Source organism: Plectropomus leopardus, chromosome 9 (assembly GCF_026936395.1).
Source record: "Plectropomus leopardus strain MGB_pleo_1.0 chromosome 9, ASM2693639v1, whole genome shotgun sequence".
Classification (NCBI taxonomy): Eukaryota; Metazoa; Chordata; class Actinopteri; order Perciformes; family Serranidae; genus Plectropomus; species Plectropomus leopardus.
The window spans coordinates 7,613,986-7,635,686 of NC_142184.1; the positions used below are offsets into that span (position 1 = coordinate 7,613,986).

Below are 21,701 nucleotides of genomic sequence, written 5' to 3' on the forward strand. Positions count from 1 at the left end.
GATAAATTACACAATAGCACGTCCACAGAGATGTCCTCCTGCAAGCCAATAATAAAAATTACACAAAAGAGTAAAGTTCAAGTAGACGGCATACTGAAAAAACACTAAACATAAAATGGATAAATGCTCTTAGGCTTAGTCTTCATATTAATCAAGCTGCAGAATTTGTCGATACTAAGGTTGCAGCTGTACTGGTTTCAACAAAAACTGCGGTATGAAAATTGACGGCTATCATACCATGTACATATACTCATCTACTGTATTGAAAAGAAATGCATCTAAACAGGGAATCTCACTTTTATTTTAGTTTTTTTCCCAAGTTTCAATTATTATTATTATTTAATTATTATTATTATTAGGAAAAAGTTTGCCCCCCCACACACACTCAAAAAACATGTTTCCGTTCATGTAGCTGTCATCATAATTTATCATAATAATAATTCTACCGTAATACCGTGAAACAGTGATATTTTAGATTGTTATTGCACCCTGAAAATCTCATACCATTGCTACCCTATATACACAGATTCAACGATTAGGGGAAATATCGCGATATTTTTGTGTGGCAATAACATATCGTTCTAAATTATCAATGTCACAAATACAAATTTAATTTTTGGTAGCCTTCTAACATGATCAATTGTGTTTTTTTCAGTCTACGAGATTTTGCTGCAATAAAAATGACTCAAGTGAGATGAACAGACTAAAAACTTCATCTAACAAAATAATACAGATGTCAACAGTTTCCTTTTGGGGACATAATTTAAGTTGAAAAATGGTAATACATTGTAATATCATAGAAAATCGCCATAATATTGTATCATGGCTTATTTGTTGCGATGATATTGTATCATTGAGCCTCTGGTGACTGCACCCCAAATGGCTTCAAAATTAATGTTCTGCAGTATTATTACTCCTTTACCAGCTTTGCTTTCTTGGTCTCTCTTATTCTCTGCTACTAACCAAGATAAGAAAAGTCACTGTTATCATTTTATAGCCTTATACATTTATCTTTTCCTGTCATAAAAATCTAAAATTTGATGCCCTCAGTTGCTCAATTTCCGCCAGGGCATCAAAAATTGTATCAAATATCTTTATTCTTCAAGGTAATGAATAAGGCACATGTATCTACTGTATCTATAAAGGTTTAGGTTTCAAGGGGGGCACAGGGGACACATTCCCCTCCATATTTAGGTCATGTACATTTGTCTTCCACAACAGAAACATGAAAGTAGCAGGGGGACTTTCATTTTGTCAAAATGAAAGACATTTACACCAAAAAGTGATGCAGAAAACACAAAAAAAGTAGCACAAAAATTCACCAGAATGGAGTAAATGCTGCACTGGATGCTCCAAATTTCCTTGTGGGTGTCCCCAAACCCCCATTTCATATGAGTCCCCCTCTCCAGTGTTGGAACAGAAGCTACAGTCTTGTTTCTGTTTATTCAGGCATCAGCAATGAGCACAGTTTAAGCGGCATTGAGGCATTTGCTAATTCCTTCTCTGAGCTAATGCCGGCGAATACCTCTAACAAGGACGCAACTCTATTTGCTGTCATTATTAAGAGCTGCCAGGCCATTGTCTCCCTGTCCTTATTGCACTGCCGTACCAGTGCTGAGACATGGAGACAAAGCAGGACAAAATACCTCACATTCATACAGGTTCCTAATTGTGTCTGCTTGTCCACAGTCCTGGAGGGACGCTGGTTTTTCCACATTCTTTTTGTCTACTCAAGGGGCACATGTGACATTTTGGTTGGGCCACATTTAATAAAACTATCCTATAAACGGTTTTATAGAGTCATATTGAGTCATATACTTTAATGAGAACCAATTACTGTTAGTGAGATATTGATCGTGTTTTTTCACAGTAACAGCAGTCGGTGTAATAAGCGTAATAAGTTTCTTTTTTTATGAGCAAGTCAAAACAACTGGCAGAGTGCCATTCAGACAGCGATCATGTGACACAAAGCACGCCACACAAAGCACGCCACAGAGTCTGTCTGCAGAAAGACTGGAGATTAACAGATGCATATCAGTGATGTGAGGTTCAGAAGCTTCCTGATCAATACTGACTGACAGCTACTGTGTGTGTGTGTGTGTGTGTGTGTCTGTGTGTCTGTGTGTCTGTGTGCGTGTGTGTTAATGCTGGCTGTCTCGTTTGATTACTTTGCATTTTCTACATTTTGCACATCAACAGAAAGTCATGTGTTATGTGCAGGTTCACATCCCATAAAGTAAATATTTGTCCTAGCAACCCAGTGATAAAACAAAAGAGACATTTGGTGCCTGTGAGTTTGTTTCGTTGTTGTGAGGGTTGAAGATATGTCACTAAGGGACTGCTTGTTGTTTATCAGTGGGAATGGCGTGTGACTTTTTCTTTTTTTACCCTCCCTGGAGCTAATAATGTTTATCAATGAGCCTCCCCGAGCGAAAAGATGCAAATATCCTCCCACTATTTCTATGGTGCAAGATTTTTTTCTTTTTTGGGTGAAAATTTGAATAAAACCTGTGGAATGAGGTAATGTTTATTAAATATCATCAGCTTAGATTTGGTTATGTTTCCTGATTAAAGTAGTCATCACACATGATATTTTCAACTATCGGAAATGTGAAAATCCAACAATAATTTGTTTTTACAATTTCTTTCTGTGTTCAATGGTATAATTTACAGATTTTTTAAGCATGCAATTCAAGCCTGCCAGCAGGTCTTGGCCTTTAAAAGGCAACCTTTTTTTTAAAATACAACAACAATACAAGTTTTTTGTCCATCCCCTAAGCCAAAAAACCCAATAAGTCCCTCCCCAATGTTTAACAATTATTTGACATACCTTCCCCATTTTGCACCACCACCTCCCTCCCTCTACTAAATAACAAACAGTCCCTAAGTGCACAAGTTCCCAGACCTGGAGAGAAACATTTAAGATTGCATTGAAAAATCCTTCACACTTCTTTGAATTGGGATTATAAAATATAACCAAGCCTCACAGAGGAAATAGGCCTACACACACAACTACTCTGCACAGATATAAACCCACAAACATGCTTTGTCATGCACTATTTCACATTAATCACACAGGTGATAACTGCTGTGAACACTCACCTCTTCTGCTGTTTGCCGTTTCATTGCTCAGTCTTTTCATATGCGATCGTTTTTGGAGCGATGTTGGCCACTTTTCCCTCGTTTTCCTGCTGCTTTCATGTTTGGAAATCCTCTCAGAAAAATGCCTGACATCCGCAAAGTTTGTTCTTGAGCAGGTATCATCCCCACCGAAGAAAAACACACATGGGAAGCAAAAAAAAGGTGTTTTCTCTTACAAGCTAACATTTCGTCGTTTTCCACTGAGAACCACTACAGCTTAAATCGGACTATTTTTAGCAGAGGTTTGGTGTTCGGCGGCTGGTGGGCACCGACATGATTAATAATTAAAGTTTTTTCTACAATTTGGGCTGTAGAAAATAACCCGCATCGTTAACAGTGACCATGGTTAACTAGTAACGTCTCTAAAAGAAATATAAACTTGTGAAAAAGTCAAAGTCAATGAAGAAAACTTGGCAAACAGCCAGTAAAATCGCAGAGGGTCACCGAGCGATCAGCAGCACCTGGCATTAAATTTGTGCCATCCGCTTTGGGCATGCGCAATGCTGTTTTCCCAGAGTCAACACACCTTATGGCGTCAGACCTGAGACAAGCACGATTAAAAGACAATTAAAAAGTTAAAAATAAAGTTGTAAATTGCCAAGTAATAACCTTTACATGGGCAGGCACATATAAATAGAAATCAGTAAATTGTTATTTTCTAATGTATCAAGAGTTATAGTTCTTTTTGGTCTTTGAATTTTCCTCTCAGAAAAAGAAGGGGGTTAGATTGGGGGTTTGATTTTTATGTCAAAATAAAAAAAATGGAAAAATAAGCAAATGTTAGTTTTGGGGTTGGTTAGCCTCAGGAGATTTTTTTCAAACTTAGCAGTTAAACTGAAAGTTTTAGAACATTTTAAAACAAACAAAAAAACTTAGATCAGGTGTTCTGAAAGTTTACATAATTCAGTGCCATAGGGAATCAGTATATGATTGAGGGCCACAAAGGAAAAGCGCACACAATATGCCCTTTTCATGACTTTTTATGACATATTTAAGCCATTTTTATGACATACTATGACTTTTTTAATGACATTTTATGACATATTATGCTATGAGATTTCTAAGGACATACCATACTATGACTTTTTATGACATTTTTATGGCATTCAAAAACTTTAACATTCAAAAGTGCTATAGTCTTCATAACACTCATATAACATTCTAGTTTTACATTTGCTAATACATTTAAAAGTGATGACATAAGCAAAAGTGACATTGAGTGTACAGCAACACCAGTTAGACAAACCTCAAGTACATCGTAATACTAGAACTGGTACTAATAATAATGCCAATTTGTGACATTTATCTATGATTATGATTACACTTGTTAATAATTATTTCAGACTGCAGTGCATGGTTGCCTTTTGTAAAATGGCAATTTTTTTCCTTATATTTTTTTATCAATATATTGGGTGCAGGAGGCCGAGCATATTTGAGTGTGTGCACCCTAATATATATTATAATTTCAGTTTGTTTTTTTAAATAAAGTGTATTGGCTAATAATGAGGGATAACAGTAGCAACCATTAATGTTCATGTAATGTATTAATCCAGAAGCATGTACATTTCTAAGTTACTCTGTATAACTGTATAACCTCTTTTTCTGCTACCAACATGTTGCCACATATGACCCATCACCTCTATGAATATGCAAAGCCTACATAACAGCGGGGTTAATTTAGGGCTTTATTGTATATGACTTGTATATGTTGCAAACGCTGCAGTGCATTTAATCTTATATATCAGGGATTTCCATAAACCCTGTCATATGAGAGGGTAGTCGATGAAGGCAACATTTTCACTTAACAAAACGCGTGGCAACAGGCTGTGTGCTTTCCCCCTGCTGATGTCTACGTACTCTTTCCTCCCACTTCATCACACACACTTGACACCCACCCACACCACTCTGCAGACAATGGTAACACAGAACAGGTTGCGATAATGTATTTGTGTTGACCTTCATCCCAATGAAAAGTAAATAATTATTCTTTCTATCTGGATGGTCCAGCTTGGTTATATCTGTTCATTTGGTGCAAACGCAGCCAGATTATCATCAGCGACCCGTCCAGCTAGTTCCTGTGGAATGCCGTTCCAAAGCAAGTTATCTGCTTTATTTCAGAGGCTTTGGATGTGCAGAAATGGCTCAGTGGTGATAACGTCTCTCTTCCTGTTTCTCTTAGACTCCGCTGCCAGAGGCCCTAAATTCAAAGGACACCATGAAGCAGGTGAGTATGCCGGAGACGGTGAGTGATGTTGCATCATCTCCCTGCAGCAGAGAGTAATCCAATGTTCTCAACTGCTGAACATAAAAAGGAGACACGTCAGAAGAGAAGCATTATTTCAGCAAGTTTTTTGCATTTAACCCTTTAAAACCTGGGTCGACATCAGTTTTTCTGCATTCAGATGCCTCTCCCAAGCTATTTAACCTTGTGAAACCCGAGCAAACTGATTTCATTTCTTATAAAAACATGTGGAAAAAGGCAATGGCCAACCTGGCAAGAAATGTCCCACAAATTGCAAGAAATTAGTAAAAGGTGACGAAGAGAATAAAATCAAAATTAATAATAAAAAAGGGTGAGAGAATTATTAGAAAATCAAAACTAGGTAAAAATGTCTAGAAAACTGTTATTATTATTATTATTATTAAAACTATTATTGTTGTTGTTGTTACTTTTATTATTATATCTAAAATTATGTTACATAGAAATATATATATATATATTTGATTCTCTACACTTTTTTCTGGTCATTTTTGTTTTGTTTTTTTTATGTCTTTTTTAGGTAATTTTCGTGTAACTTCCTGTACTTGTGTTGTTAAGTTGCTCAATGCCTTCTCCCCATGTTTTTGAAAAAAAAAATCTAACTAATTTGCTAAGATTTTAAAAGGGGTTAAGCAAGTATGGATTGTCTACACCAATGAAAATATGAATTCTTAATATATTTGACTGTTAGAAACTGGACTGTCATTGAGCTTTGGTCATCAGCATTAATTATAATCTAGCATCTTATGGTAAGGCATGTGATACCCGTTGTATTATCTTCTTCAGGACCTCCGCAACAGTTTCATAATCATGTTTGTTAGCATACCAGGCTTCTTGACCTCTCTGTCTGTCACTCTGTAAATTAGCTGACCACCGTGTTTCACACTGGTTGGCACAACCCTTGAATGTGAGCCTTTAAACTATCACCAGCCTGGATGTGTCTCTGTCCTGGTGGCCCTCCTGATCTCTGCTATCATGCAGAGTTGCAGAGCGTGCATCCTCTTAAACTGCTGAACTTGTTCTTTTGTTGTTATAATATCCTGCATTACTACTCAAGCGAGTCTTAAAAAATACATTCCTAGCAGGGCATGCAGTCACAAGGAGTCTAAAGGGCACTCCAGGACTCAGAGTTAATTGACCCTCCCCACCCTCCAGAGCCCTGCTTCACCCAGCCCCGGGCCCTCACTCTGCCTTATCTCAGTGTCTTCAAGAGCCGAGAGCAGAACTTTTAAAGGAAGCATGACAGGGTTTGACATGGAAATTGAATCAGACAGATGAACAGCCCCTGTTTACAGTTGATATTTCAGCCTGTTCTCACTTGTAAATAGCGCCACTCCATCAGTGCTTATGTGAAGTTTAGCAATGGAAAACCAGCATAGCCATTTCACGGGGGTCTTTTGACCTCTGACCTCAAAATATCTGACTGAAAATGGGTTCTGTGGGTACCCATGAGTCTCCCATTTACAGACATGCCTGCTTTATGCTCCTCCCATGCAGTTTTTTGCTGTCATTTGATTCCTAATCCAGACAATCTGGTAACTGTTTTACCTTGTCAAGATGGATTTCAAAACTGCTGAGTAATTCAAAACAACTGACTTGAAAACATGATTTAAAAATGCGATTAATTGTGATTAACTATACAACTTGTGTTACTGATTGCAATTTAAAAGATCAATCATTTGGCAGCTGTTGTTCTTGAGAGAGAAGTTAGACAGAATAGAGTAATCGTGTCTGCAGGAGGCAGGTGTTGCTAACCTCCCGACCTCTCAGAGCTTTGTTTGGTGGCTTAGCAAGTGTTGGCTCCAGATTCAAAAAGTATCTAATGAGCATCATACATTCTCATAGACGGATCGTTTTTAATAACCTATGTTTCATTGTGCCCCCATTTTTCAATGCAATAGATGTATTTTTCCTCTTTAAAGATGATCACTGTATTTGCTCACAAGCTTAATAGCTACTGATCTTTGTTCCCCTTTAGAAATACATTTTTTTTGTGCAGCATGAGTTTGACATGTTCTAGTCCTACTTTTGTCAGCAAAACTTCTCACTTTCCTTTAGCTGAGGTGATTCTGTTCTGCAGGTACAGGACTTTAAAGATTAGATGTGCACAGTTATATAATGTTTGTGTTCTTTTCGGCAACTTTCCCATACACATCTAGCATAGGTCAGAGGTGTAAGTTCACATAAACAACAGCTCCAACGTAAAAGACATGAAAACTAATGCCCAGTGACCTAATCAAAGGCCTGGGAAAACCCATATCTGTCATGTATTGCAGCATGGAAATGTTCTGAAGTGTGGTCGTGTACTTTTCTCACGTAGAGAGGAGGCAAAAGTCAGGTATCTATAGTCCACAGTGCTGCATAACACTGCTTGTCATCTCTCACTGTATTCATCTGTAGCTTCTTCTCGAACAACACAGCCCACTGAGGTCACTGAGAGAGTAGGAAACAAAGAAATGTCTCGCCTACAGAGGAGACAGTGGATAACTGTTCTCATCATCATCCCACCCCACGGGACAAATGCATGAAACCCAACCACTGCACTTCAAAATATTGTGACTAACACTTTCAGCCAGGGCCAGATTGAAGTTTAAGATCACAACACGCTTGTGTTGTGATAAATACAATCACTGTCTTCTTCAAACCAATGTCTGTTTACTTCTGTGTGATAGTAAGTACACGCTGAAGAGCAGGGGCGTTTCTACAAGGGGGTCCGGGAGGGGAGTTCCTCCTTTTTGATGAACAAGCTCTATTTTAATGCTTTTTTTAATGCACTCTGGCTTCTTCTTTTTTTTTAACTTTAATTATGAATGATATTAATTAATTATGATGTTAAAAAGATTATAGTTTTTATTAATTACTGCTAAGTAGAAACAAAATACTTAACAACTACTATCAGTAAAAATGGGCAAGGTATGTCAAATCATTCTTTATGCACTTGGGAGGGACATTTTTTATTTTGGCTAAGGGGAGGCGAAATAAGACAACATTTTTCTTTAAGAATTTTTGGCAATAATTTTTTGTCTATTAAAATATTTAATTATTTATTTTGACTTTTTTTTAAACATTTTCGCAATTTTTTTCTTTGAAAAATATTGGTGTTTTTTTTTCTATTAGATTTTTTTTGTATGTGATTTTATTGGAAAAAAGGGTGATTCTTCAGACACCCAGGCCTAATGTTCTGTAGCCAGCCCTGCTAATAAAAACAGGTGTTATTAGGATCATAAGTATCATTTAACAGTTGAAGTGTAAACTAATTCTAAGTTGATTACTACACTTACCACCAAAAGCCTTAAAGCACTTTTTGATTGTAGACTCTTGACTCTAAAATGACCTCAAAAACACAATGGAGTCATAAAATGGGTTACAACTTCCTGTACATGCCATACAGATGGCCTATACATCAGTGTTGGTTGCTGCACACCGGCAGAGTGTGTATTATACTCAGGAAAGGTGTTTGCTCTGTAATTCAACTCACTTGGAACAATTACCTGTGGGTCATAGCTCTTAGATAACGTGATTGGGTGGCCTACATTCAGACAATAAACAACAGCTCTCAGCAGAGCGCCAGCATTGGAGTGAAACAGTTGAGAAAATGTTTCTGCATGTTTACATGACAGTCAGGTTGAGCGGTGGGGGCTGGGCTCCCACTCAGTGAAATATGGCTTTTGATATTGTTTTTAAAAGGACTGGGTTAGGTAATGGAAAATTGCCTCATTTAGAAAATACGTTTTGGAGTTGACATGCCTGAGAATGTGAGTCCCAGGGGAAAATGGGCCCCTGGGAATACTGGTGACCTCCAGACAACATAGCTCCAGAGGGGCACAGCAGACGCCTCAGGGCACATTTACTCTGTTGATGTCAGGTCTGGGAACAGGCTGATGTGGGGTTGATAGGTTCAAGTGTCTACTGTGCAGTGTTACCCACAGTAGTCTGTTACAGATGTCATCACCCCCAAAGAGCAAAAGGTTGTGTTGGAGCTAGACCGGCTTATGGGCATGAGCAGCAGTGCACCCCAAATGCTCTGCCTGCCCCACTAACGCCAAACATAGGCATTATAAGCCCCGAATAATTCCCACTTTTAGTGGTTATCGTCTCTAATGCAAGGATACTCAACTTGCTTTGCTTGGGGGCCACTTTTGCAAAATGAGAGGAGGCCAGGGGCAAGTCGCAGCAGCCCCATACATTTTAAAATTTTATTTCTCGAATTTTAGGACATTTCTAGGATTTAGGACATTTTAAAATATTATAGGACATTTCTAGGATTTAGGACATTTTGAAATATTTTAGGACATTTCTAGGATTTAGGTCATTCTAAAATATTTTTGGACATTTCTAGGATTTTAAGAATTTTTTAGGATTGTAGGATATTTCTAGAATTTTAACATGTTTCAGGATGTTTTTAGGATTTCGGGACTTCTAGGATTTTAGGGCCTAGTTAGGAAATCTGTTGGTGTGTGCAGGTTCTATTTTGATCCTGTTTTATGCACTGTTGCATCATATGCATACTAACAGTGCAAAAACAAACCTCAGTGTGAATCACTTTATTTTTACTGTGAACTAGAAAATGGTTGGCCGGCACTCTATTGAGAGTCAGATTTGGCCCGCTGACCCTTAGTTGAGTATCACTGCCATGGTGCATAAAAAGCAGACAACTGAGCTTGTTAATCAAAAAGATGTGTATGCGTCATATATTCTCAAACCATAAAAAAAGACGCTTAATTAGCTTTGGATAACAACATGAAACAGTCCGGCATACAGTCCTAAAGAATAGTTTTTATATCCTTAATGAACTGCAGAACACCACAGAAGGCAAAGGGTGCAGTTAGTTTCTGACAGTTGCTTCATAACTATGCTACTCCACTTAAAGAGAGAAAACACTGATAAAGGAAATGGTCATTGTTGGATTTTCTGTGTGCATCTTCAGACCATCACCCCGGGCAAACAGCTGTTGCTTGAGGAGAATCCTAAGAACAAACAGGCAACCATCTGAGTCACTCGTGGAATCACAAGACTTTGTGCAGGAGATGTGAGAGAGGGCGTTTAACAGGGAGGAAGCACAACGAAAATGTTAACTTCTGTCAGTCATTTCAGCTGTAATTTTTAAAAAAATTACCTTTTGTCATGTTTGATGAAAGTTTCCGTACCTCCTCCCAGTGCGTCAAACGGCATTTGCAAGAATAGAAAGAAAAAAGCCAATCTGAGCTGAGAAGTCTCGAACGCAGCTGTAAATCATGTCGATCACTGCTCATGAACTGCTGTCAGACTGTATTGACCACAGTTCAATTCAGATGACAGTAATATTTCAGTGTACTGAAATACACATAAATATTTATTTCGGGTAAACCTATCTCTGCTGAAAAAAAAAACAGTTTGAACAGCTTAAGATTGTTAAACTGGTTGACCAGCTTGTTTGACCATCTTAAGGTATTGATCACATAATTTTTGATGGTTTAACTGGTCACACCAGCTTGGGATGGTCACTCTAGCTGGTTTATCCACTGATGTTCCTGTAAAATTGAAACCAAGTCAATGTCCTTGAGTACGAAATAACAGTGTCATAAGGAGGAAGTATGAATAGCAAAGGGCATAAATCAGTTAAGTCTACTGTCATAGGATTTGCATAAAGATAAATAAAGCTGATTTTCGTTGGTTTTAGCCGGTCAAACATGGTCTTAGATGGTCTGGACCAATTTCTTGCTGGTCTTTGATGGTTTAGCTCGGCTAAACACTATCTGCCATACGACAGTGGATACAGGTTTGTGTAATCGATTTGATTTTGTTGCTAATAAGATTCAAGATTCAAAAAACTTGATTGTCTATCACATAGTGACAGAAAATTGCCTTCGGTTAGGGACTCCAACAACATGAAAAAGCATTCACACCCATGAGACTTGCATAAAATCACAAAAAAAACATATTCAATGGGTTTTTTTGGGGGTGTGTTTCAAATCAATCAAACTTTACAACACTTCACAAAAAACCCCACAACCGAGTAGCATTTTGGAGGTGTAACTGAGCAACACAGGCACACTACTGCACAAGTATACTCACAACAGCATAGGCCTAATGTGTGGGCTTCAACGTAGGCTCTGCGTAAAGCCGACACTTGAGCAGAAATCAGTTTTTAGAGACTGTTCAGCACTGATTTGTTGTTTCGCTCAAGTGCAAGGGATTCTTGCATTAAGAGGAGGCAGAGGAACATGATTTTTTCGTCAAACATTGTCTGTTTCATGGACTACTGTCGGGATATAGTGAGTTTCAGCAAATATACATACATATATAACATATATTTCGCATAACAAAAGATATTTAAAAAGAACTTACCACCTCGAGCTTTAAGACAGTAAATATTGTATGGTGGTAGTTTGATACAGTTTGTTTCTGAAATTGAAGCAGATCGTCCTGTAAAGCGTGAAAAGGCCCGAAATAGGACCGCCGCATTACAGCCAGAAACAATAGCACATTCTTGTTACATAAGCCTTGCTTCTGCATCAGTGGCTGACAGGTTTTGCACCCCTGTCTGCAGTCTTTTTTCTTTTTTTTTTTTTGGTTTTAGACCCGTGTGAGCTGTGTGTATGTGTATCGGGGGGTTCAAAGGAAATACACCGAGGGTGGTCAGAAAGGGAAAGTTTGTTGTTGCTGCATGCCGCCCAGAGAGTGAGTTTTCACACAGTATTTTTTTTACATTCTCACATTCTCCCCTCCCTGCAAGCCCCCCCCACACACACCACATTACACTCCAACACCCACAGAAATCTCCACTCACACTGTTGACGTCTTTACCATAACACACAATCTGCACACTGAGGGGAAATGCAAAGAAACTCGTCTCGCTCTCTTTCACTCACACATGCACATTTGTTTCTTTTGCTAACTCCTCTCTGTTGCCAACACACAAGCAGGCTGTTTCAGTAAACACGACCCCCTGACTGCGTTTCATATCCTACTTCTCTATGTACACTCTTTCTCACTTGTTTCATCACACCAGAAAAGGGAACACAACTCACATTAACATTAACTCACATTTTCCACGAAAGAAAGATGCTTAGTGCTACATCTTTTTCTTTTTTCATGTTTTTAAAGTTTCTTTCAGATCGTGTGGTAAAGGCAGCGAGATCAGTGTATAGTGTCATGATTGAGAGGAACCCTGGACTCGTCCGAGATAGAAAGTATCACCTAAAAACATACAGGTAACCCACACACTGCTGGTGTTTTTTCTCTCATGTTAAAAATCTCTGCAAATGTCACACAGATTCACGTTAAATTTCTCTCACAGACAGTGTTGTTCTGGTAAGGAGCTTGTCGATTGGCTGATGAAACAAAATGAATGCCTGCAATCACGAAGCCAGGCAGTTGGGATGTGGCAGGTCTTGGTGGATGAAGGAATCCTTGTTCATGGTAAGATCTAAAGAGCTGAATTTTGCAGAATTGTGTCTTAAAGGTCCAGTGTGTAAGATTTAGGGAGATTTAGTGGCATCTAGTGGTGAGGATCGCAGATTGCAACCAGCTGAAACTTCGACTACCTTCACTGTTCATTGTTCACAAGGTTTTCAGCAGGAGAGGTGTCCTCCCTATAAAACAAACGGACATGGTGATTAAAACCAGTAAAAACACTAAAGCAATTTTCAAGTAGCAAATCAGTGTTTCTTTAGCACCGTTTGGCACGTATGCAGACAGGCTGTTAAGTCCAGCACCTGCTAATGTGTGCTCAATTTTTATATCTGATGTCTGAAGATCCAGACATTCAGGAGGTTTTACCAGGAGTCGAATTACTTTGCTTTTCTGATGCTGTTGGTCGCAGAAGGACTTCTAACTGTGGTGACTGACACGAAAACACAAAAATGCTAAATCTAGAGCCAGTGTTTTGCTTGTCCATTCTGGGCTACTGTAGTAGGCTGTTCTCACAAATGGTTCTTATGTTTTCCTCCACACATGCTAGCATGTGCTCTTGTTGACATTCCTGTCTCGGTTGCCACGTGCTCGTGTTGTCTAAACATACATGCATTTGTTGACATCACGGTAGCACCATCTCGAAACATAAACAGCAGACGCAGTAGGACACCTAAAACATAATAAATAGATGCGGAAGTCCGCTGTTAAGCGACAACTTGATGGACTGTAAAGTGGCAACATGTGACAACTTGGGATGAGAATATGTTGGCTAATTCGTATGATATCATATTAACTGTTGTGTATGCATTTTCATAGGATATCTTATGAAGTGTTCCACTAAAATAAGTTTATTGTAGAAACATTGCGACGCTACATGGAAGCCTCGGTATACAAGGACCCACTCCCAAGTAGATATAAACAGCTCATTCTAAGGTACCAAAAACACTTTTTAGGGGATTGTACATTAAAGGGGATTTATACATTAAATAAAACATACTTTTTATTTTATATACAATTTTTGCCACTAATTTCTATCTAAATTCTAAAAACTGGACTTTGCTTGGTATGCATTCCACTAGATGAGTTTACTTACCAACTTCTGGCCAACAGCCAAAATTTAGGACATATTACCATAAAACTCATGTGTTTGGCGAGCTCACTCTTTTACATGGACTGTGGGAGCGAGTGGAATATTTCCACAAGCAATCATATCATATTTTGCTGATCATTTAATGTATTCTAATAATAATGTCTCAGACTGCACTTGAAAATTTCCCAGAAGTGCTTGAATAGCTTGAAATCTGGCGACTGAGTCTGCCAGGGCATTGGTTTTACAGTCTGTTCTCAATCAGTCAAGTGTTCACAAATCGCTTATGTACTTTGGACGGGGCATTGTCTTCTTGGAGGAGGCCACTCCAATCAGGATATGAATGCTTCATAATCAAATGAAGAGGATCACTCTGAATAAATGAATCTTATTTTCATTAATCTTGTCATTCTGGAGTTTAGCAAAGTGACTACATGGCAACTAATTTTCCTTAAGGTCATTTTTAATCATTTCCTTTTTTTGTTTCCTTTATTAGTTAAAGGGACAGTTCAACCCAAAATCAAAAGTACATATTTTTCCTCTTACCTGTAGTGATATTTATCAGTTTAGATTGTTATGGTGTGAGATGCAGATGGTTGGAGAAATCTTATGTAGAGATGTCTGCTTTCTCTCCAGTATAATGGGACTAGATGGTACTCGGCTTGTGGTGTCAAAGCACCAAAAAAAACATATGAAAAAGCAATGTCTCTTTCCAGAAATCATGGCCCAATTACTCAAGATAATCCACAGACCTTGTTTCGTGCAATTTCATATAAGAACTATTTTCTTTCTACCAAAATGCACCCACATATTGGCATCACTGCAGAAGAATTGTGCAGAAAAAAGGATATATATTGATTTTGAGGTGAACTGTCCCTTTAATCTTATGTTTATGTAAGAGGTCTACAGTCTTGGTTACATTTGGGTCTCATTAGTGTTTTTCTCTGTTCTGCCTCAATCAAGTGAAACATGAGTTGAACTTCCATGACAAGGACACACAGTTCTACCGCTTCCAGGACTCTGAGTTCAGCCTGAACTACACGACAAATGAGAAGGACTCGGAGGACGAGCTGCAGGAGGGTCTGTCGCTGCTGTCTCAGCTCGGTCCTGATGCTCTGCTCACTATGATCCTACGCAAATGGTCAGTGTGATGAACTGTTATATAACTCTTAGGCATAAAAACCTGTTGTATATGTTGGTATTACCTAGTTCATAGCAATCATATATGATTTTCCTATAAAGGTTGTACCCTCTTTCAAACGAACCACTAAAGATGGATTTTGTCCCCAAGCTTGCATCTTTAATCAGTTTTTATATGCATCTTTGGTTGATTATACCTGTTGTCTCTTCCCTGTGTTTAGCCCTAGTCAGAGGAGTGCTGAGGACCTGGAGGTCATCTACGAGGAGCTGCTCCATGTCAAGGCTGCGGCTCATCTATCCACCTCTGTCAGTCACTATTACTGCTAATGTTTTCAAGGCTATTCTTCTTCTTGCATAAACAGAATCAAACATAAAAGTCAACAATGTAAGAACATTTTGCAAGACAGTTAAAGAGGTCAGAGGTAACTGCCGTAAGAGAGTCTGAGCAGCGATTAGCTAACCAGTGGGAAACACACAGGGACTCACATGCACTAACATGCATGCACAACCAAACCAGCTACCACAACAAAAAACAGAGAAGCTCAGATTACAACACACACACAGAGGTAGCGTGACTTCATTCTCTGCCTAGGATGCCATTACTCCACAGTGGTTTGCTGCTTTATTAATGTACTGAATTTTGCTTACAGTGACTTTAAAGCAACTTACCCCATATTTTTTTTAAACTATATTTGTGACAATAGTATTTACTTAATACCAGAAATCAACCAAAGTATGCACCCACTTTCCTCTAATTCATGAACTGCTTTAACCAAAGAACCGTTTGGGAGGTTATAAATGCAGTGCAGTCTAATTTCTTACCCTGTTGTGCTTGTAGGTGCGTAAGGAGCTGGCAGCGGTGCTGGTCTTTGAATCACATGCCAAAGCCGGAACAGTCTGTGAGTGTGACAGCTTTGCTGACGTTGGAGCTCCGGTGTTCAAGAGCCTTGATACAAACACATAGAAACACACACAGTTTCGTAGCGCAGTTAAACCAAATTAAACACACTCATCTGCTGTGATGTGCACAAATGCTCTCTTAACATCCTCTTCTGCACAAGATATTCATACACCCTCATGTCACAACGGAGTCATTACTTCAGTGGAGACAATCAGGTCATCCTGTGTGTTTTTTTCTCTTCTCATCTCTCACTTTGCCCCTCTGCATACATGAGAAAGCCCCCTGTAAACAGGATCTCGATAAAGTAGTGATGGTTATTCACACAGAGAAAACGTATGTAAATGACCAGTGTTTTTTTTATTTTGCTTTGTTTTTTTGTGATTTAGTGTTCAGTCAAGGGGACAAAGGGACTTCCTGGTACATCATCTGGAAAGGCTCTGTAAATGTGATCACACATGGGAAGGTAAGTCCATTAATTGGTTGCTGAAATAATGATAACTCTCAGAACCGACACTGATGAAATGCATTGTTGCCTTGTGATTAGATGCTAGTAAAATGTAATGATGAAAGTGCTGTGTGCATACAGGGCCTGGTCACTACACTACATGAAGGCGAGGACTTTGGGCAGCTAGCTTTGCTGAACGACGCCCCTCGTGCTGCCACCATCATCCTGAGAGAAGACAACTGCCATTTCCTCCGTGTTGATAAACAGGACTTTATACGCATCCTCAAGGTGTGTCTGAGAGTAACTAATTACTGTAAATATCTGAATCTATGGATGATTAACAGACGGGATTATTGGGCCCACAGAGCCAGGGCCCTCCCATGGCTTTCACTGGTATAATATCACTCAAATTAACCCATAACGACCCAAGAGAGACTCAAAATTGACCACCAAAAAACAGAAAACAACCATGAAGAGACACAAAAAGACCACAAAAGATGCAAAATGATCACACAGAGACACAAAATGACTAGAATATGAAACAGCTACAACAAGATTAAAAAATGACTACAAGGAGACGCAGAGACTCACAACTACTACAAAAAAGAGGCAAGACTACTGCAAAAACACAAAAGGACTACAAAGACACGCAAAGACTCAGTGACTATGAAAAGAGGCAAAACAACCACAAAAAGAGGCATAATTACTACAAAGAGACACAAAGCAACTAAAAAGAGATTCAAATGCCTACAAAGACACTCACAACTACTATAACCTTATCCGCCCATGTTTAAACATAAAAAATGTAGTGTCATTCTCGCTGTACACCACAAATATACGAAATATGTATCTGACTGGGCTGTCATCCATGTTTATATTTCTAAATGTCTTTTAGGATGTTGAGGCTAATACGGTGCGACTGCAGGAGCATGGGAAAACTGTGCTGGTGTTGGAGAAGAGCACAGACTGGGCGGAGCAGGGCGGAGCAGGGAACAACTGCAAGTGAGAATCTGTGACGCACTCACCTCTGAGACTATACATCAGTCACTTCACAAGCTGGTCTACAATCAATAAGACACTTTTGCTGGGCGTGGGCCGACACTCTATCACACCAGTAACACAACTGGTCATCATAACAGTGACGGATACAGTTCTTTTTGTCAGACTTGGTTAAAGTCTTATTAATCGGCTGTTATCAGACGGCCAGTAAAGAAATGGACTTCAACCCTGCCTCGTTGAATGACTTGTTATCAGTCTTAAAGTGTTTCAGCAAACAGAAAAGTGAATCAACACAATGCTGACCTCCCCTACTTTCACACCTACGCACAACCATCTTAGCAATGTTACATTTTTGGACCTGATGCAGATAGGAAAGGAGCCCTCAAATGTATCGATAAAAGCTTTATGATGTAGACACGGTATGTGACTTCAAAGCAATGCATTTTATGGTTCAGTTAACACCGCAGCTCACTCATGATGTGCTTTTGTCAACTTGCCAAGTGTTGTAAATACAGGAGTGCAGAACAAACAATGATTACGTCAAATACTTTTTTCTGGTTCTTCTTTTCGGAGGGTAATCACTCAACAAACCAGTAATACAGTATATGCAGTATACTCAAATTTGTTAGCCAAGGGCGTAGGTTTCGTTTCAACACTGGAGGGTACACATTAAGAACGGTGTCCTGGGGATGCTGGGAAATTTTCAGTGTCAACACATTGCCGGCATTTTTTTTGCAGCAGTTAATGGTATCAATGTTTTCATTTTGCTGAAGAAAAACTAAATTCAGGCGTCTGGTGACAGTTCAAATATAATCGAATATGATGCAGTAAGGCAGTCAAATATGTTTCTCCTGTAGCTCAACTTTTCTCATTTAAAGATTCACGTGCTGAGTCAGCGAACATGTAGGCATGATTCACTCTTCCTTCTTCTTTTGTGTCTTTTTTTTGTGAAGTAACCTCTCCAAATGTGCATATGCCATCTATTCCTGCCAATGATTAATTAATTCATTTTCATTTTAAAATAGCTCAGATGTGTTTCAGCAAGATTTCTGCTCATGATGTAACTATTGCTTCTTTTTTTATTCTATTTTTATTTTTATTTTTATTGGTGGGCACAAATGCATGTGTTCTAAATATTGAGGGAGAGGTGCCCCTGCAAATCTATACTTACGATGTTAGCAATTAGTCTAAATCATCACTGTGTGTCTGTACAGCACCTCTAGCCTCTATAGTTCATCTGTAGTCCCTGGACAGATGTTACGATCCTAAAAAGGAATGTAAATTAGGACTCACTAATATAATAAAAATAATTATTAATTATTAATAATAATAATAAAAAAAAATCATTATACCACATTATCAAACACTGATTAAAACATTCAAAGAGCCAGAATGCATGCATGTAGCACAATACAAGGAAATGTCGATGTTAGGAAATTCAATCTCTCTTCTGTCGTGCTTTGTGCAGGTACACCGTTATGTCAGGAACACCTGAGAAAATCCTGGAGCACTTATTGGAAACAGTAAGGTTGGACTCTAACGGAAATGATGCAATAGGTGAGAGCCTGCAGGCATCTTCTTGCCTTCTTCACCAGTAAAATGAATGAGTGATTCAGGATGATCAGACTCGGTCAGCTGGTTCCTTACTTGTGTGTTGTTGTGATGTTTGTCTGCCTGCAGATCCCTGCGTAAGCGACTTCCTGCTCACCCACAAAGTCTTCATGCCCTCCAGCCAGCTGTGTCTCGCACTACAGCACCAATATCCTGTGATGGGCAATAATATAATGATGAGGATAAAGTGTCCTGCCACTGCTGCTTATGATTACTGCTGTTTAAAGGAATACTTCACCCACAAAATGACCATTTGTATATTATTTATTCACCCCGTGTTACTCTAAATTTGTGAATTTGTTTTTCTCACATGGCTCCTCTGTGAACAAAGAATTCAAAATTGGAAAAACTTGAAGAATTTAGGTAATAGGGGTTGATGTCAAACAAAAGCAACCCTTAGGGCCCGCTTTAATATTACACACCCTCATATCGCTCTGCACACAAAGTGTGCTTTCAAGATCAGGCTACAAAAAAATATTATGCATTAATATTATTTAATACTTTCATTGAGTTATTTTTTAACTAATATCAGCCCTGATCATAAATAGCAAATATTCATTAACTTTCAGAATTGTATGCTTAAAAATGCCAGTTTTTTGTCATGATACTGTTGTTGTTTCAATGAAAAAATACTACATGCTAAGTAGACTTTGTTTTTTTAATTGCCAGCAACATTGCATGTGGAAATAACATGTGTTTTCACCATATGAAATATTTGTGTTAAAAAAAGGAAAAATTGTAAAAAATTACAAATTCCAAGGCAAAAGCCCAGAATCAGACCCAGAAATAATACAGTGCATGTTTTTATGTTTTGATGGCTGTGGGATCAGAAATTTCAGCTTCAATGACTTTCAATTGTGTGTTTTTTTGCCTTTAAAAGAATGAACAACAGTTTTAATTACACAGGTTATTTTAGACTTATTGTAGGAGCTGAGCTGGAAATACTAAGATTAAACAAAAATAGACAATCTTACCAATGCCATATGCATGAACACAGCCAAAAAAAAAATTTTTTTAAAATGGAGAATGATAATAGTCCTCAATGGATAACATGACACACTAAAAAACAAAACAGAAACCCAAATCCCAGAAAACATTTTATGGGTGAAGTATTCCTTTAAACAAGCACAGCCTTTAGTTGCCATAATATTTAGCTGAAATGTCTCCTAATTCTCTTAGAGTTTTTGTTTGTAAAGTTTATGCTCCTTAACCGTCTTTGCACCTATCAGGCCGAGCTCTCTGAGGGCTCAGATCAGGAGAAGGCTTCATACGTTCTCACCACCAAGCAGAAGGTAGTGAAACTGATTAGCCAGTGGGTGGCGCTTTATGGCCTTCTCCTGAAAGAAGACCCCATCGCTTTGGATTCTCTGGAGGTGAATTATTCTCATGTACTAGAGTATTCCCATTACCTTTTAAAGAATATAGCCTTTGATTATGAGTATCATTAACTATGTACCTTTTTTCATTTTTCATTTCCATGTTTGGGCTCAAACAGAGGTTGAAGAAGGAGGTGGCAGGAGATTATCGTCTGTCCAGCATCCTGAAAGAACAATTTAGGGAAAGGAGGAGAACAAAAGTGTAAATATCTGCTTTTTCTTTCTGATTTCTTCTATCGTAAATATTGTAGCATGCTATCTGAAACTGATTTTCATCTTTTAATTGCTCCACAGGATGGAGAATGGATATCAGTCCCTGATCAGGGTAAGCGTCTTGTCTTTTTGCACATGACAGCTGCATGCAGAATATTAAAGTCAGAGATACATTTTAATGAGAAAACAGAATGTCATGCTGCTGTCATTTGTCAGTTTAATGTCACTGACTTGAGTCACTCTGATGCTCTTGACAGAACCAGCAATTTGATTGGTTTTCACACTGTGAGGAGCCTGTGGGGAGGTTACAACCAATCAGAGCACAAGATAAAGGTAAGACTCAAATAATTAAATAAATCTAATTAGTTAGAACCACTTTCATGACACTATCCCTGCAGGAAACGCAGTGATATCTGTAATAAAACAACAGCTTTTTGTGAAACTATCCCTTCAGGAAACGCAGTGATGTCTCTGTGATAAAACAAGTGCTTTTCATGACACCAACCCAGCAAGAAACACAGCTACAGGTCACTAAAAAACACCCACATTTGGAGCCTAAAAGCTGCTGAAGACACAGCAATGACTCAATAAAAAACAACTCACCTGTTGTGTGTTGGTCTTAAACAGGACTGCAGCTTGGCAGGCGTCTCAGCTAGGTGTCACTCCATCCACCATCCCCGTGCAAAAACGTACAATGTCAGAATTTTCTCCTGGCGACTCCGTTGCACAACAATATGTTGCAACATAAATAACTCACCTCACATCAGCTCATGTGTCTGTGGGTGTTGTTCATGAGTGACATGATTACTCATCAGTTATCAGTAAATCTTGACTTCTTGGCTTCTGTCCCTTCTGTCTCGCTGCAGTACTCTATGAGATCTACAGGCCAGACAACAAACCTCTCACTCTGATGCTCCCAGTGAACTCGTCTGTACAGGATGTGATGTCAGCGACAGTCAAACCCGGCGGAGATCACATCCTGGTCAAAATGAACTCTGTGGGAGGTGCGACTCAGACACTGATGACATCTTGTGCATGGATATTTTTCATTTAAATTGCTTGTTCATGTAAAATTGTTCAGATGATGCATTCTGCTGCATATTAATGTGATTTTTAGGCAGTTTATTATGCTG

The 21,701-nt window shown here is 38.7% G+C and overlaps 1 protein-coding gene and 2 long non-coding RNA genes across 3 annotated transcripts in view; 1 reads left to right on the plus strand and 2 right to left on the minus strand.

Annotated features, from left to right (window-relative positions):
* The window catches only part of LOC148188672 (uncharacterized), a 99,375-nt gene extending 94,003 nt beyond the window's left edge, over nucleotides 1–5,372 (minus strand). The window contains exon 1 of the long non-coding RNA XR_015777416.1: nucleotides 3,103–5,372. This is a non-coding gene — a long non-coding RNA (uncharacterized LOC148188672). The remainder of the gene's footprint in view (nucleotides 1–3,102) is intronic.
* Nucleotides 1–21,701, plus strand: part of rapgef3 (Rap guanine nucleotide exchange factor (GEF) 3) — a 29,995-nt gene that overhangs the window by 2,880 nt on the left and 5,414 nt on the right. The window contains exons 2-17 of the mRNA XM_042491169.2: nucleotides 5,321–5,365; nucleotides 12,488–12,594; nucleotides 12,681–12,802; nucleotides 14,847–15,024; nucleotides 15,245–15,329; nucleotides 15,862–15,922; nucleotides 16,311–16,387; nucleotides 16,511–16,657; nucleotides 17,265–17,371; nucleotides 18,837–18,925; nucleotides 19,049–19,127; nucleotides 20,202–20,352; nucleotides 20,475–20,557; nucleotides 20,650–20,680; nucleotides 20,826–20,901; nucleotides 21,435–21,572. Of these exons, the coding sequence (XP_042347103.1) occupies nucleotides 5,321–5,365; nucleotides 12,488–12,594; nucleotides 12,681–12,802; nucleotides 14,847–15,024; nucleotides 15,245–15,329; nucleotides 15,862–15,922; nucleotides 16,311–16,387; nucleotides 16,511–16,657; nucleotides 17,265–17,371; nucleotides 18,837–18,925; nucleotides 19,049–19,127; nucleotides 20,202–20,352; nucleotides 20,475–20,557; nucleotides 20,650–20,680; nucleotides 20,826–20,901; nucleotides 21,435–21,572 (1,576 nt within the window). The remainder of the gene's footprint in view (nucleotides 1–5,320; nucleotides 5,366–12,487; nucleotides 12,595–12,680; nucleotides 12,803–14,846; nucleotides 15,025–15,244; nucleotides 15,330–15,861; nucleotides 15,923–16,310; nucleotides 16,388–16,510; nucleotides 16,658–17,264; nucleotides 17,372–18,836; nucleotides 18,926–19,048; nucleotides 19,128–20,201; nucleotides 20,353–20,474; nucleotides 20,558–20,649; nucleotides 20,681–20,825; nucleotides 20,902–21,434; nucleotides 21,573–21,701) is intronic.
* LOC148188674 (uncharacterized) lies at nucleotides 12,792–21,439 on the minus strand. The gene is made up of 5 exons (XR_015777415.1): nucleotides 21,172–21,439; nucleotides 20,436–20,519; nucleotides 19,016–19,132; nucleotides 15,846–15,969; nucleotides 12,792–12,975 (listed from the first exon to the last, which is right to left on the minus strand). It is a non-coding gene; the product is annotated as an uncharacterized LOC148188674 (long non-coding RNA).